The sequence below is a fragment of the Phascolarctos cinereus genome, unplaced genomic scaffold (genome assembly GCF_003287225.1).
Source record: "Phascolarctos cinereus isolate Bilbo 61053 unplaced genomic scaffold, phaCin_HiC Scaffold_4;HRSCAF=312, whole genome shotgun sequence".
NCBI lineage: Eukaryota > Metazoa > Chordata > Mammalia > Diprotodontia > Phascolarctidae > Phascolarctos > Phascolarctos cinereus.
In genome coordinates, this window is record NW_027555847.1 from 157813532 (window position 1) to 157827614 (window position 14083).

The 14083-nt window shown below is 46.8% G+C and overlaps 1 protein-coding gene across 2 annotated transcripts; it reads right to left on the reverse strand.

The window, feature by feature from the left end:
- Positions 1-1088: 1088 nt before the first annotated feature.
- On the reverse strand, positions 1089-10669 carry FANCG (FA complementation group G). 2 transcript variants are annotated; one of them, XM_020977101.2, is made up of 14 exons: positions 10403-10669; positions 9669-9759; positions 9155-9286; positions 8571-8761; positions 8086-8245; positions 7624-7754; positions 5563-5709; positions 5253-5404; positions 4122-4188; positions 3320-3663; positions 2900-2988; positions 2492-2662; positions 2007-2130; positions 1089-1909 (listed from the first exon to the last, which is right to left on the reverse strand). In XM_020977101.2, exons 1-14 carry the CDS (start codon positions 10490-10492, stop codon positions 1801-1803), a joined length of 1998 nt encoding a protein of 665 aa, XP_020832760.1. In that variant the 5' UTR covers positions 10493-10669; the 3' UTR covers positions 1089-1800. The 2 variants fall into 2 exon arrangements, with proteins under 2 accessions (XP_020832760.1, XP_020832759.1); XM_020977100.2 differs by having other exon boundaries at positions 9669-9762.
- Positions 10670-14083: the final 3414 nt, after the last annotated feature.

Below are 14083 nucleotides of genomic sequence, written 5' to 3' on the forward strand. Positions count from 1 at the left end.
GCATGTCCCTTACTTCTCCAGAACACTGCATGCTGGGACTTGCAGTCCGTGGCCCCAAGACTCATTCCACTTTTGAACCTAGGTCCTAATACTTTACTTCTGTTCCAAGAATGGGAGAAGAAAGGGTAGCCTTTCTAAAGCGCTACCCCTCTCCCAGGATTTCACCACCTGAATTTTCTCCTCTGCCCTGGCAAGCATGCTTCCCTCTCATTCATACTCCCTTCTCCCAGGAAATCCCCAGCTGACCCCTGCTTTCAGTTCTAGATTGGATTTGTCTCAGAGCTGATGGCCGTAGCTTCTGATTTTAAGGAAGTGTAGTGAAATAGAAAAGGTACCAGATTTGGAGTCTGGAGATGGGTTCAGAATTTTACCAGCTACATGGCATAGGGAAGTCCCACACTTTCAGAGGCTCAGTTTCTTCATCAGTAAAGGAGATAATACACTATCTGCCTCACACGGTTGTGAGGAAAGCACTTTGCAAACATCTATGCATTATATAAACGTAAACTATGATTATTATTGGTCACTGGGTTTCCTTCTATTCTGATTTGTGTCTCATCCATTAGTCTGGTTTATTTTGGGGACAGGGACCATGTCTCCTTTTTATAGGTTGCTCTAGGGTCTACCTCAGGGCTCTTAAGACAAGAGACAGATCGGAGTGGCATAAAGACAAAGTTTGTTTTTCTGATACTGTCTCCAATAAGAACAGAAAGGAAAGCACATGACCTCACAAGTCATCATTGACCTTTCAGGTCATTAAGTGTCTCTCAAGAAAGGCCAAATTCGGCAGCTAGGTGGTACAGTGGATAGACACCCCCCCCCCAGATTCAGGAGGACCTGAGTTCAAATCCAGCCTCAGACACATAACACTTATGAGCTGTGTGACCCTGGACAAGTCACTTAACCCCATTGCCTAGCCAAAAAAAAAAAAGCCCAAATTCATATCTTGTACATAGCCAATATATCCTGGATAGTCTGTACATGGTTGTTTACATGTTGTCTTACCCATTACTACGGGCTCCTTGAGAGCAGGGACTGTCTTTTACCTTTTGTATCCCCAGCCATAGCACAGTGCCAGGCACATAGTATTCATTTAATAAATGTTTTATTTATTGACTGACTGATCACCACAAAAACACGTAAATACTGAAGGGTGTTATTGCTCAAGAGCTAAGTGAAGGAAGAAATCAGGTAAGGATAGGGCAAATCTAGGGGCAGCCAGATGGCACAGTGGATTGAGCTCTGGCCTTAGAGTCAGGCAACCTGAGTTCAAATGTGGCTTCAGACACTTGACACTTACTAGCTGTGTGACCCTGGGCAAGTCACTTAACCCTGATTGCCTCACCAAAAAAAAAAAAGAAAAAAGGATAGGGGAAATCTCTACTTCCAAGAGAAAATCCCTTGGAGAATAGGGACTGTCTTTCCATTATCATCAGAATCTATCAATCAGATAAAGGGCTGTGTCCAGACACCAGCACTTATATGCCAAAGACAACAGTAGGGACAGACAGACCAATGGAAGATTTTACTGGAAAAAAGGAAAAGTACCAAAAAACACAGTGATAGAAGACTGACACCTAGACAGACAGGAAGGGGACAGAGTGATCCCTGATTACTTATCTCTTTACCCTATTCTTCCTTCTCCTTTGAGTGTTGAAGGAGAATGACCAAAAAGACCAACCAAGAGACCAAGGACATAGCTTTCTCCAACCTTCCTGAAGTCTCAGCCACTCCCCTAGGCTGAACTAAGCGAGAGGCCCAAATAGAGAAGATCCCTGGGAAGCCAGGACTGAATGCCCACTAAGGGCATGTGGGCCTCTGCAGTGATTTCCGAAGCTCTTGCAAGAGGGACTCCTGCTCAGTGATTTGAATCCGGTTCATACAGGACTCTAAGTACTGGGGGAGAAGACTAGAGAGAGGGAGAGGAGCATAAGAGAGAAACAAGGGCAAGCTGGTCCCCTCTCAGTCCACCCCCCACCAGCCCACCTGCTAGCCCTCTGTCTCACCCCTCAGAGTCACCCTGTTCCTGGTCTGCCTCGGCCTCTAGCCTCTGATAGGTTGCAACGGCCTCTTCCCTCCGTTCTAGCCTCCACAGGACACGCAGCAGATGTAAGGAAGCATTTCGGTCACCTGCATTACCCATATACCAGCCAATCTTCATTAGCTTTAAAGAGATTCTCACAGGTGACTTCCCCCATCATATACTACAGAACCTCCACCCCTGCCCACAACAGATGGTATAAGAGGACACCAGTCCTACACCCAAACTGGCAGAGAGAAACATATCCACGACACATATATATTTGTGATCACACTTGCAATGCACACCTAGGCACCGTCCACACGCCTGTCTATACAAATGTACATTTCATATGCCAGCATACATACTTGTAAATGCATAAATTTCACAGTTAGGCACTACTATACATCCCTCCAAACATACCTATACAGACATATACCTACGTGAGACCTTCATGCTACCCATCCATACCTGGGCAAACCTGCACACCAAGGAGGAAATCCTGTAGAGCCCGGGCATCCTGGCCTTCTGCTACCCATTCCAGCCCTCGGCTAATTAATGTCACTGCTTTCAGCCTCTGAAGAACCTTCCTATGTAGGCAGATCTCTGAAGGGAGCTCATCTTCACTGCTGGAGATAACATCTACCCCCCCAAGTTGGCAAACTGCCTCACAGCCAGCAAGTCCCCAGGGCAGCCCAATGTCCATACCCTATCACTCTGGAGTCCATGTTCCCAGGTCATCTGTGTCTGCCCATCCTAGCAAAGCCTCTCTCTGGAGGACATCCCATCCCTCTACAGTATCAGAAGTCCCCTTGGAGAGGGCCACAGGAAACCCAGAGGTGGTGGGAAAGGAGGAAAGAACCAGAAACTGGAGCTCACCTCCACTCAAACCTTGGTCTATATCTCCACCTGCACCTTGATCTACAACTCTGTCCAGAGGCTGCACCCGGAAGAGTAACTCAAGGCACCTAAAAGGGATGAGATAGTATGTTTTTTGTCATGGATCCCCATGGCAATCCAGTGAAGATTGGTGGATCTCTTCTCAGAATAGTGTTTTTAATTGAAGGAAATGCTAATTTTCAAGCAGAGATTAATGAAAATAAAGATGTAACCCCCCCCCCAAGTTTATGGACCCCTGAAATCTATCCATGGACACAGGTTCAGGATTCCTGTTCTAAGAAGTAGACAGCATATGGGGCCAGACTCCTCTACCCCGAGTCCCAAGAATCCCATGTTGGTAAAAAGTCACACCCTGCCACATACACCTCCACCCACCATTCACTATATTCTCCCCATCACCTGCTAAATTCCTCCAGGGCTTCTTTCCGGGCCCCCAGCCCAGAATGGGCCTGACCCTGAAGCAGGTGGGCAGCTGAAGCCCACAACAGGCAGAACAGATCCTCTGAGGGGTTCTCAGAGAGAGGTGGGACTGTGGATAGAACAGGCCTAAGGCTAGGCCCCCCTTGACCCAGCCACAGTTTCTGGGGAACCAAAAGCGATATCCGGCTAAGCAGCTCTTCACAGACAGTCAGTGAATCTTGGAATCTACCCACAATAATCAGTGCTGCTGCTGTTTCCAAGAAGACCTCGGGTACACGAGGAGCTTGAGAACCACCAGACAGGAACACAGAACACTGCATGCCCTGAAGAGACACCCATCACCACTTGTGACTCTCCTCTGACCCAGGCCTTGTGGCCTAAGGAACAAAGGTCTGGAGGTTAATAACTCCCTTCTAAGCCTTAAGGGACTCCTTCTAAGCTCTTCTCAACACTCTCCTCCAGGAACTTTTCCCAGACTCAGCCTACCTCAGCCTTTAAGTAGGGATCATTCATTGTATCCATTGTAGCACTGAGCACAGTGCCTGGTTAAGCATATCCAGTGCTTAGCATAGTGCCTGGCACATAGCAGGTGCTTAATAAATGTTTATTGATTATTTTTATCCCCAGACCCTAGTACAGCCCACCTATAGTAGGCTAGCTGGTTGAGAGATCATTCAAACCTCATGAAAGGAAGATGGAGCTATTCTGCTATAATCCAGATGGAAAACCAGCATCTAGCCCTCCCTCCATCCTTCCGCCCAACCCTGCCTACCACACACACCTGTGACATTGATCCATCCAGCAGTAAGGCCAACAGGTCCAGATATTGCTCCACGGCCTCCTCATTCCTAAGGATCCACAACATGGATGACTCTCTACCCTTTCCCTCCTCCAGCTCTGTCCCTCCCACTACCCTTCCAGGCAGGAATGATCCTGACCACCAATGTCTCAGTGACTGCTGTTATCCAATATATGGATTTTTCAGGACCATGACTTCTCTTCTTTCTTCTCCTAGACACCATTTTTATGTCACTGCCCTGCACTAGGGGAAGGAATGCTCACATTTTGTTTCTTGGCATTTAACTGTTCAGTGGTTAGCAAGAAAGACAAAGGTCAAGTAAATGGGGAGAAGAGAGAAGGAAACAAGAATTATTAAAAGCCTACTATGTGCCAGGCCCTATGCTAAGTACTTTACAAATACTATCTCATTTAATCGTTGCCAAAACCCTGGAAGGTAGGTGCTATTATTATTCCCATTTTACAGCTGAGGAAACTGAGGCAGACAGAGGTTAAGTGATTTGCCCAGGGTCACTCAGCTGGAGTCTAAGTCTGGATTTTAACTCAGGTCTTCCTTCCTGACTCCAGGCCTAGTGTTCTCTTCACCGTGCCACCCACAGAGCTGGGGAAAGAGACAGAGACGCCTATCATTTTCCGTTCCTGATTGTGTAGAAAGCAAATGTGGGTGTCTGTATCTCTAACCACCTTAGACTGGAGAAACAGGGCTAACACTGGGGTGGGGCAGGATCATAGGACAATGAAGTGAGAAGGCAGAGCTGGGGGCAGGCTGAAGACAGGGGCCAGGAAGAGAAGATGCTAGAGGTAGGGTGGAGAGAGGCAGCCTCTCATAAAACAAAAATTCCTGGATGGACTTGTGCACTTGCCCCATTTCCACCACTAACTTGCTGTTTAACCTTGAACAAATCTCTTTCAGACACTGTTTCCCCACCTGCAAAATAAGGGGGTTGGACCAGACAGCTCTGAATTCCCTTTATCTTGTACCCCAACACCTAGCACAGCACCTGACCCTGCAACGATCACTTCACAAATGTGTGCTGATTGATTTTAGCTCTAATGATCCTATTAACTGGCGCTGGGGATAGGGAGAGGGAAAGGGAAAGGGATCCACCAATACCTGCCTGTCTGGAGGCACCTGCTTGCCAGCATGTGCTTGACCTGGCTCTGGGTCCCACAGTAAAGAGAGGAGGCAGGACTGGGTGGAGTGATCAGAAGTTCTACCCCAATAGAGAATAAGGGTGTCCTGGGACTGTGAGGGATACTCAAAGCCTGTAAGAAACAGTAGATGGTCGAGAAGAGCCTGACCCTACCAGCCCATCCCATGGATTGGGATTGCATTCCTGTCTTATTCCCTAAAATGCTGCTCCCTGCCAACCCTAAGAGCTACAGGGCTCCCTGTGCAGGGACCCTTAAGCCCATGTGCATACCTCCACCAGTAGCTTTAAGCTCTCCAGTTCAGATGCAGTGTGGCCGAGCTGTCGATAGAGTCTGGCAGCCTCCAGGAGAGGGGGCCCTTGGCCCGGATCTGCCTTTAGAGCTTCGAGAAGATGCAGCAGTGCCCTCTGTGGATGGCCCTGGGATAGAGAAGGAGAAAGGTAGGAAAAAGACATGAAAACAGGACCCCAGGTCACTCACTGAATCCCCTCTCCCAGGAATTCTAGCCCACACAGAAAGCCTTCCTACTCCACGGTCCCCCTACACCTAAGTATATGGGTCCCTGCAGAATCTCTGCCAAAAAGGACCTCAGAGGCCAACTTGTCCACCCAACCTAAAACTGAACAAGGATACCCTCCACAACATGCTCAACATTGGGTCATCCATCTTTAGCTTGAATACTTCCAATGATGGGGGACTCACAACCTCCTTAAGCAGCCCATCCCACTTATGGACCACTACAATTGAGAGGAAGTCTTTTCTTCTATTGAAGCCCCAAATCTGCTTCTGCAACTTCCACCAGGTACTTCTAATTCTGCCTCCTAGGAAACACAGAACAACTCTATTTCCTCTTCCAAATGACAGCTCTTTAGTATCTGAAGGCAGCTGTCATGTCACACATAAGTCCTCTCTCCTCTAGGCTACACATGCTTAGATCCTTCAGCCTCTCTTTGGAGATCATGAAATCAAAGCTCTCCCCACCCTAGCTGCCCTCCTCAGGATATTATATCCTCTGGATACTTCTAGCTCATTAATGTCCTTCCTAAAATGTGGCCCTTAGAACTGCACAGGGTGCCCCAGATGTGTTTTGACTAGGCCTGAGAACAGGAGGTGGCACTGCCTCCCAAGGCCTAGCCCCCAGGCATCTCTCACTGTGGTCTAACATTGGCATCTGCTTTTTGGTCAATGTCACATCACATTGTTGAGCTGTACCGAGCTAATAACTCAATAAACATATATTAAATGAACACCATGTGCAAGGTAATGAGTTAGGTGCTGTGGACCTACAAAAATAAGAGAGTCCCTGCTGGGATGGAATTTATATTCTATTGGGTGGGATACAACTATATGCAGGGGTTCAGTAGCCAGAACACTGGGCCTGCAGCTAGGAAGACTTGAGTTCAAATCCCATCTCAGGTATTTATTATCTGTGGGAGCCTGGGCAAGTCATTTGACCTCTGTCTGCCTCAGTTTTTTCATCAGTAAAATGGAGATAATACTAGCACCTACCTCACAGGGTTGTTGTGAGAATAATGTATGGTAGTATTTTTTTAAAACAAGTATAAAATGTATATGAAGTAATATGATAGTTTCCAGACGGGCACACATTAACAACTGGGGAAAATCAGGAAAGGCCTCCTATAGGCAGGGGCACCTGAGCTGTATTTGGAAGGAAGCTCAAGAGTCTATAATGCGAAGGTAAGGAGGTGAAAGATCACAGGGGTGATCTGGAAGCAGTTTGCCTACAAGTGAAAGTATTTTAGGAGTACAGTAAGACTGGAGAGATCCACTAGAGGAGCCTTTTCAAACCATTGTCTGGTTATGTCTTCTCCAAGTGTCAAAGGTTACCTTTGTCAGCATTACATTTCACCTTGCTAAATCTGGCTCTAGCCTATGAGGATTTTGTTGAATCTTGACTGTCACGCAATGTGGCAGCTATCTATCTCTTCCAGCTTTGTTTCATCTGCAAATCTGACAAGTGTGCCACCTGAATCCAGGTTATTGTGATAAAAATGTTAAAGAGTGTAGAGCCAAGCACAGATCCTTGGGCCATTCCATATTTAAACATCAAACTACTAATTATTCCTCTTGGGGTCTGGCCATTCAATGAGTTCTGAATTCATCTATCATCTACTATTGTCTAGCCCATATCATTCCACCTTTTGCAAAACAACAGCATGAGAGACTGATAAATACCTTTCAAAAAAAATCTAAGTATATCTGCAGCATTACCCAGTCTAGTAGGAAATGAGATTAGTCTGACGACCCCCAGTGCCACATGAAGCTGAGCATCCTCTCCCCCCAACCCTGGGCCTTTCCCATTTTCCTATTACCATTTTCCGAAGACAGGCTCCCAAAGCTGTGTGAACTTGAGTCAGCACGGAACGGGGGCACAGGCTGAATGCTGCTTTCTGCAAGCTGCTCAAGGCTAATGGCAAGTTCCCCACATGAAGCTCTTGAAGACCTGGGAAGTATCAGGAGGGAGATCTGTTGAAAGGGGCTGGAGCTGGGGTGGGAGGTGGGGCTGAACCTTTGGGGTCCAAAGGAGGTTAGAATGATATTCACACATGAAGACCTACCAAAAAGAAAGGGAAAGGAAATGAAAAAAGGGGAGGTTAGCTACAAAACAGACCAAGATCCTTGCCCTTCCCATTGACCACATAGGTAAGGGGCATATGCTTGGCAAGAGAAGGGGATATGCTCTACAAGAGGAACTCCTTGGGGCTAGAAGGAGGAGAATACGTAACCCATTTCCCTTCTGAGTGTAGGGGCACAAACCTAGGCCCTCTGCTCACCTTGGTGGAAAGCAGCTGTTGTAAGAAGGACATCCCTCAGACTCCTGGCATCCTGTAGGGTCAATGGAGCATCCAACTCTTCAAAGCAGGGGTCCCACACACTTAGCAGTGACAGCAGGTCCTCAGTAAGTCCAAGGAGAGGAACCCCACTCTCTTTGTACTTGTTTGGCAAGAAGCTAGAGTTAGAGACCTCAAAAGTCCCAGAAATCCAGCCACCAACTCTCCCCTAAGGAACCCCTATCATTGTGCCACAGAGAGAGCTCTCCTCTGCCCCTCCTCTCTTTTCACTAACCCAGCCCCACTCCAGCCACAGCCCAAAACTCCTACATCCCTGCCTCCCCAAATATTAGCATCCCAGATTGGGGCCAGGTGGACTCAAGAGGTCAACACACTGGGGAGGCAGTCAGAACAGGGAAGGGGAGAATTTATGGGGGGCACAGGATTGGGGAAAAGAGCTCTGGACATACACTGCCACTATTTCTCACCTGGCTATTCATCATGGCACATAAGAGTATAGCTAGATCTCCGGGACGGTTATCTGTCAGCCACATGGCCCCTTGTAGGCCCAGCAAGTGATGTAGGGGGGATAACATCTCAGAAGGTATGAAGGGGTTTTGAAAGATGGTCTTCCATAAGTCCCCTTCCTGGGGCAGTGGCATCCCTTGGGCATTTAGCACTACAGAGCCATACATGGTTAGAGAAGGCACTCAGAGAAGCCAAGACAACTTACATAATCTTTCCTCATGTTACCCCACCCCTTTTCCGATAAACTGTGACTTTTGCTCCCCCACCTTTCACTCCAACCCGTCCCACAGGATGGCCTACACTCAAGAATGAAGAGCACAAAAGCTGGTCTATTGATAGAAGTCATAGGCTGTTGTCCCATAAACTTCTGTAGTTGGGGAGAGGGACTGAGGGAATGGTTGAGAGTCTAGCCAAGATTTAAGGAGAGGTTATTATGAAGTGGGGGTGGGGGGGGGAGCTGGGAAGTTCCAGGTAAGGGAAAGGTTGATTAGTGGTGGTCAGGATAGTGGGTCATTTGGGGAAAGAATCAGTATGTGGCCCTCACCCCTTTCCAGGCCCCGCTGGATGTCCAAAGCATGATCCTTCATGAATCGCTGGGCCAAGCTAACCTCCAGGGTGAGGGTATTACCCAGGACAGTCAGCTCCAGAGGAAGGACAGAAAGAGCTGAAGGCAGCCCTAGAGTCATACATCAGGAATCACTAAGAGCTCCTTCAACCAAACCTTCCCCCTTGTCTTTTCCCAAAGTCAGTAAATTCCCCCTTTCAATCAAGAGAATTTCCACCACCTCCACTTAAAAGACCTAGGGTCTAGACTGAGCCTCACATCTGGAAATCTGTTCCCCTCCAAATGAACTACCCTCCTCAACTGAGTGAAACCCCTCCTACTGCACAAAACTGTCCTTTGAACAAGATCAATAATTCTCCTGGGGTGCAGAAACTAGGCTTCCTTATTTCCTGTTCCCAAAAAGGGACAATCTCTGAGAGTCCTAGAGACGAAGATCCCTCACTCTTAATGCCCTCCTTTCCCCATTTTGATCCCATCCCCACTCCTGCCATACCCTGCAACTTGTGGAGAAGCCCCCTGAATCCCCCAAGGACATGATGAGCAGCCTGTTGCTTCAAGGACTGTCCAGAGCCCTGAGCCACCACCTGCTAAACACAGAAAGCTGTCACTGGAGGTACTCCCACCACCCCACAGCACCTGAGCAGCCACAGACTGAGGCCTGAGATGGGTCTAGTTTCCAGGCTATGAATTACAGATACCTCTCTTGGGTATGAGGCCCAGAAACTGTCTAGGCTGCTGTTTCTCCGGGGAGAACAGAGGAAGAATTCAGCAGGGGACTCAAGAAAAGGTTCAATGGGGGCTCTAAGTGGGGATGGGTCTTCAGTGGCTTGCCTGGGTGGTTTGGTGAGTGGGTCAGTGAAGGATGCACAGCTGAGCTCAGTAAGGGGCTCGATGAAAGGCACACAGAGTACCTTGTGGGGGTGTCGGTGGGAGGACTCTAAGATAGGGCAGAGAGCTGTAAGTGGGGGAAGCTGTGGGAGGTGCAGCCTGCAGTGCAGGGGAAGCTGTCAGTGGGGGGGAGGGGAAGCTGTCAGTGGGAGGAAATTGTCAATGGAAGGGGAGCTGTCATGGGGGGGGCAGTTATCGATGGAGGCGGGGCTGTCAGTGAGGGGAAGCTTTCGGTCCAAGGGAGGCTGTCAGTGAGCAGTGTCAAAAGGGGGGCTACATGGGCGGGAAGGGGGGTGTCTCTGTGGACAGGGTAGGGGAATCATAGAAGCCGAACTTTACCCTCCACTGCCGGACCAGTCGATCGTTTTCCTCCCTCCACAGGCCCAGGCAGCCCGGGTGAGTCGGGGGCGCGGGGGAGCCTGGGGACATCCTGCTCCCCGGCTACTGCCCGGATATTTCTCAGGGCTTCTCCAGAGCCTACGTCCAGCCAGGCTGGCAGCGCGGAGACTAGCAGGGGCAGACGGCTCGGTGACACCCGCGGCATCCGAGGGCGAACGCGGCGAAAGGAAGTTCACACATGCGCAAACCTCACCCTTGGGTTAGCTCACCGTAGGTACGTCCTCCCCGCGCAAGGCGAGGATGAGAGCTCTCTCCCCGCCCACACAGGCTCCAAAGTCGTAGCGGATAGACCAATCAGGTACAGTCCGCAGCTGTGATTGGTTGCTAAAGAAAGGGCGAAGCCCGCGGGAAACTTGAGGACGTAATGGTGGGAATGCCTCCTCAAGGAAGAAGGTCTATTAAACTAATAAAACCATGTGGGAAATGATGTTGTAGGGTCGTCTAACCACCGTCCCTCCTCACTGTCTCCTCAAGAGCAGCCAGAGGTAAAGAAGTTCTGTCCCTGACCGCCCTCCGTCCCCCAAACCATATGCCCACGCATGCTTCAAAAGCTCGCTACTTTCCAGGGCATGCTGGGAAGCGTAGTCTTGAGTGGATAGCTTTGCAGGCCTGTTACTCTTCGGGAAAGGCCTGATCAGGCAGGATCACCAATTGGCCTCTTTTTTTTTTATAATTAATTTATTTATTTTTAGTTTTCAACATTCACTTCCATAAGATTTTTGAGTTTTAAATTCCTCCCTTCCCCTTTCACCTCCCCCCAAGACAGTGATATAGGCTCTACTTATACATTCATATTAAGCATATTTTCCCATTAGTCATGATGTAAAGAACAATTAGAACTAATGGGAGGAAATGAGAGAAGGAAGCAATAAAACAAAACAACAAAGGAAAAGGAGAGCAAATAGTATATTTCCATCTGCATTCAGACTCCATAGTTCTTTCTCCGGGTGTGGATAGCATTTTCCATCATGAGACTTTTGGAGATGTCTTAGAATCTTGCGTTGCTGTGAAGAGCTAAGTCTAAACAAGACAGTCATTGAACAGTATGGCTGTTACTGTGTACAATGTTCTCATGGTTCTGCTCATTTCACTCAGCATCAGTTCATATACGTCTTTCCAGGTTTTTCTGAAGTCTATCTGCTCATCATTTTTTTTTAAAATTAATTTATTTTGATTTATCAACCATCACTTCCATAAGCTTTTGAGTTTTAAATTTCTCCAAGACAGCTATACATATACATTCCTATTAAATATATTTTCACATTAGTGATGTTGTAAGAATTAGAACCAATAGGAGGAACCACCAGAAAGAGGAAACAAAACACAACAGAAGAAGAAAAAATAGCAAATAGTATTGCTTCAATCTATATTCAAACTCCATAGTTCTTTTTTTAGACATGGATGGCATTTTCTATCTTTAGAGATGTCTTAGATTCTTGAATTGCTGAGAAGGGTTAAAGTCTTATCAATATTAGTACCTAACTGATTATGTTATTCCCTTCTTGAGCCAAATCTGATGAGAGTAAGGTTCAAACAATGCTCATCTCCCTCTCTTCTTTCCCTCTGCTACAATAGGTTTTTGTGCCTTTTCTGTAACATAATTTACCCTTGTCTTGCCTCCTCATTTCCTTTTCTCTCAGTACATTTTCTTAGATCAGATTAATCCACTTACTTGGATCCATTTAACTTACTTGATTAGATTTTTTTATCATTACATCAAAGTCAACTTATACCTACCGCCTTTACGTATACCCCTTTAACATGGTGTAATAACAATATAATTCTAAAGGGTTCCAAGTGTCATCTTCCCTTGTAGGGATATAAACAATTTGCCCTTATTAATAACATGATATTTCTTTCTGTCCCATTTACCTTTTTATGTCTCTCTTAAGTTTTGTATTTGAAGATCAAATTTTCTGTTGAGCTCTAGTCTTTTTATCAGGAAGGTTTGGAAATCCCCTATTTCATTGAATATCCATCTCCTCCCCTGAAAAATCATGCTCATTTTCGATGGGTCACCAAATCTGCCTCTTAACCAGGTCCCACTCCCACCCCCTGGAGAGCAAATCCTTACATCATTCTTTGTAGCCTCCCCATTCAAACTCCCACCCCTTCCCAAGCAGTATATCAATCCTGCAGTCTAGTCTCCTAATTGTTCCCCAATAAATCACATTTCTCAAGAGTTTACAGTTGTACTTTCACTTCCTCACCATCCACCCCTTGTAATCTGGATTCTGTCATCACCCTACAGAACCTTTCTTCCAGCTGACTTCCTTATGTCCAAATGCACTGACTTTTCCCTCAGTGCTTATTCTCTGACCTCTCTACTGCTTCTGTCACTATAGAGTATCCTTTCATTCTTGAAAATCTCTCCATTTTCCTTTTATAATAGTAGTAATAAAAGCTAGCATTTATGTAGCATCTACTAAGTGCCAGTCACTTTGCTAAAAACTTCATAAATGTTATCTCATTTGAACCACAGAAGAATCCTGAGAGGTAGGTGCTATTTATTATCCTCATTTTACAGCTGAGGAAAATGTAGTTGACAGGTTAAGTGACTTACCCAGAGTTATACTGCTAGTGAAGGTCAGAGGTCACATTTGAACTCCTTTCCTGACTCCAGACCCAGCTCTTCTATAGGTGGCACAGTGGATCAAATAAGGTATTTGTAAAGAGCTTAGCACAGTGCCTGGGGCATATTAGGTGCTTAATAAATGCTTGTTCCCTTCCCCATTGGGGACAATGTATTCTGTTTAATTCAATCAATATTTATTCAATTAATCATGGCTAGACCAGCAGTTGTCCTGAAAAGGATCTGGGAATTCTGGTGGACTGCAAGGAGCTCAATGTGAGTCAGCAGTGTGATATGGCAGCCAAAAACTAATGCAACCTCTTGCCGCAGTAGGAAGAGCACAGGAAGGGAGGTGATAATATTTCTGTATTCTGTCCTAGTAAAGCTTTACCTGGACTATTGTATTCAGTTCTGGACACAGAGGTATAAGGACAGTGATAAGCTGGAGCATCCAGAGGAGAGCAACCATGAAAGGCCATGAGTTCAGACATATCCAGTGAAGGAACGGGGCATGTGTAGCCTACAGAAAAGAAAACTCAGGGGGAATATGATAACTCTGCTCAAATATTTGTGGATGAGGGACTACACCAGGAGTAATAGGTGGGAGTTGAAAAAAGGCAAATTTAGATGCATTATCAGAAAGGAAAAAAAAGCTTCCTTGAAATGATAGCAGTCCCAAAACAGATTGGTTTGTCTCAACAGGAGCTAGATTCCCCCTCCTTGGAGGTTTTCAGGCAGTGGAGATTTTTTTTTTTTGGTGAGGCAATGGGGGTGGAGGTGGGGGAGGTGTTAATTGACTTGGCTAGGGTCATACAGCTAGTAAGTATCATATGTCTGAGGCTGGATTTGAACTCTGGTCCTCCTGACTCCAGGGCCAGTGCTCTATCCACTGTGCAGCCTAGCTGCCCTTAGTGGAGATTTTTTAATGTACAAGTTGGACTAAATGCCTGCTGAGATCTCTTCCAATTCTCAAATTCTGTGACTCCCTAATCAATCAACAAATTTTAACCACCTGATACAGCAAATGGCTCCTGAATCTGCCTTAGGCA

Excerpts from the sequence above, each read along its gene's own strand:
- FANCG (XM_020977100.2), bottom strand. The coding sequence starts at position 10,492 with ATGTCCCCAGGCTCCCCCGCGCCCCCGACTCACCCGGGCTGCCTGGGC. Across the intron at positions 8,246-8,570 it reads GTGCCATGATGAATAGCCAG|TACAAAGAGAGTGGGGTTCC; the intron begins GTGAGAAATAGT and ends TTGCCAAACAAG. Across the intron at positions 2,663-2,899 it reads AGACCAAGGTTTGAGTGGAG|ATGTTATCTCCAGCAGTGAA; the intron begins GTGAGCTCCAGT and ends TTGGGGGGGTAG.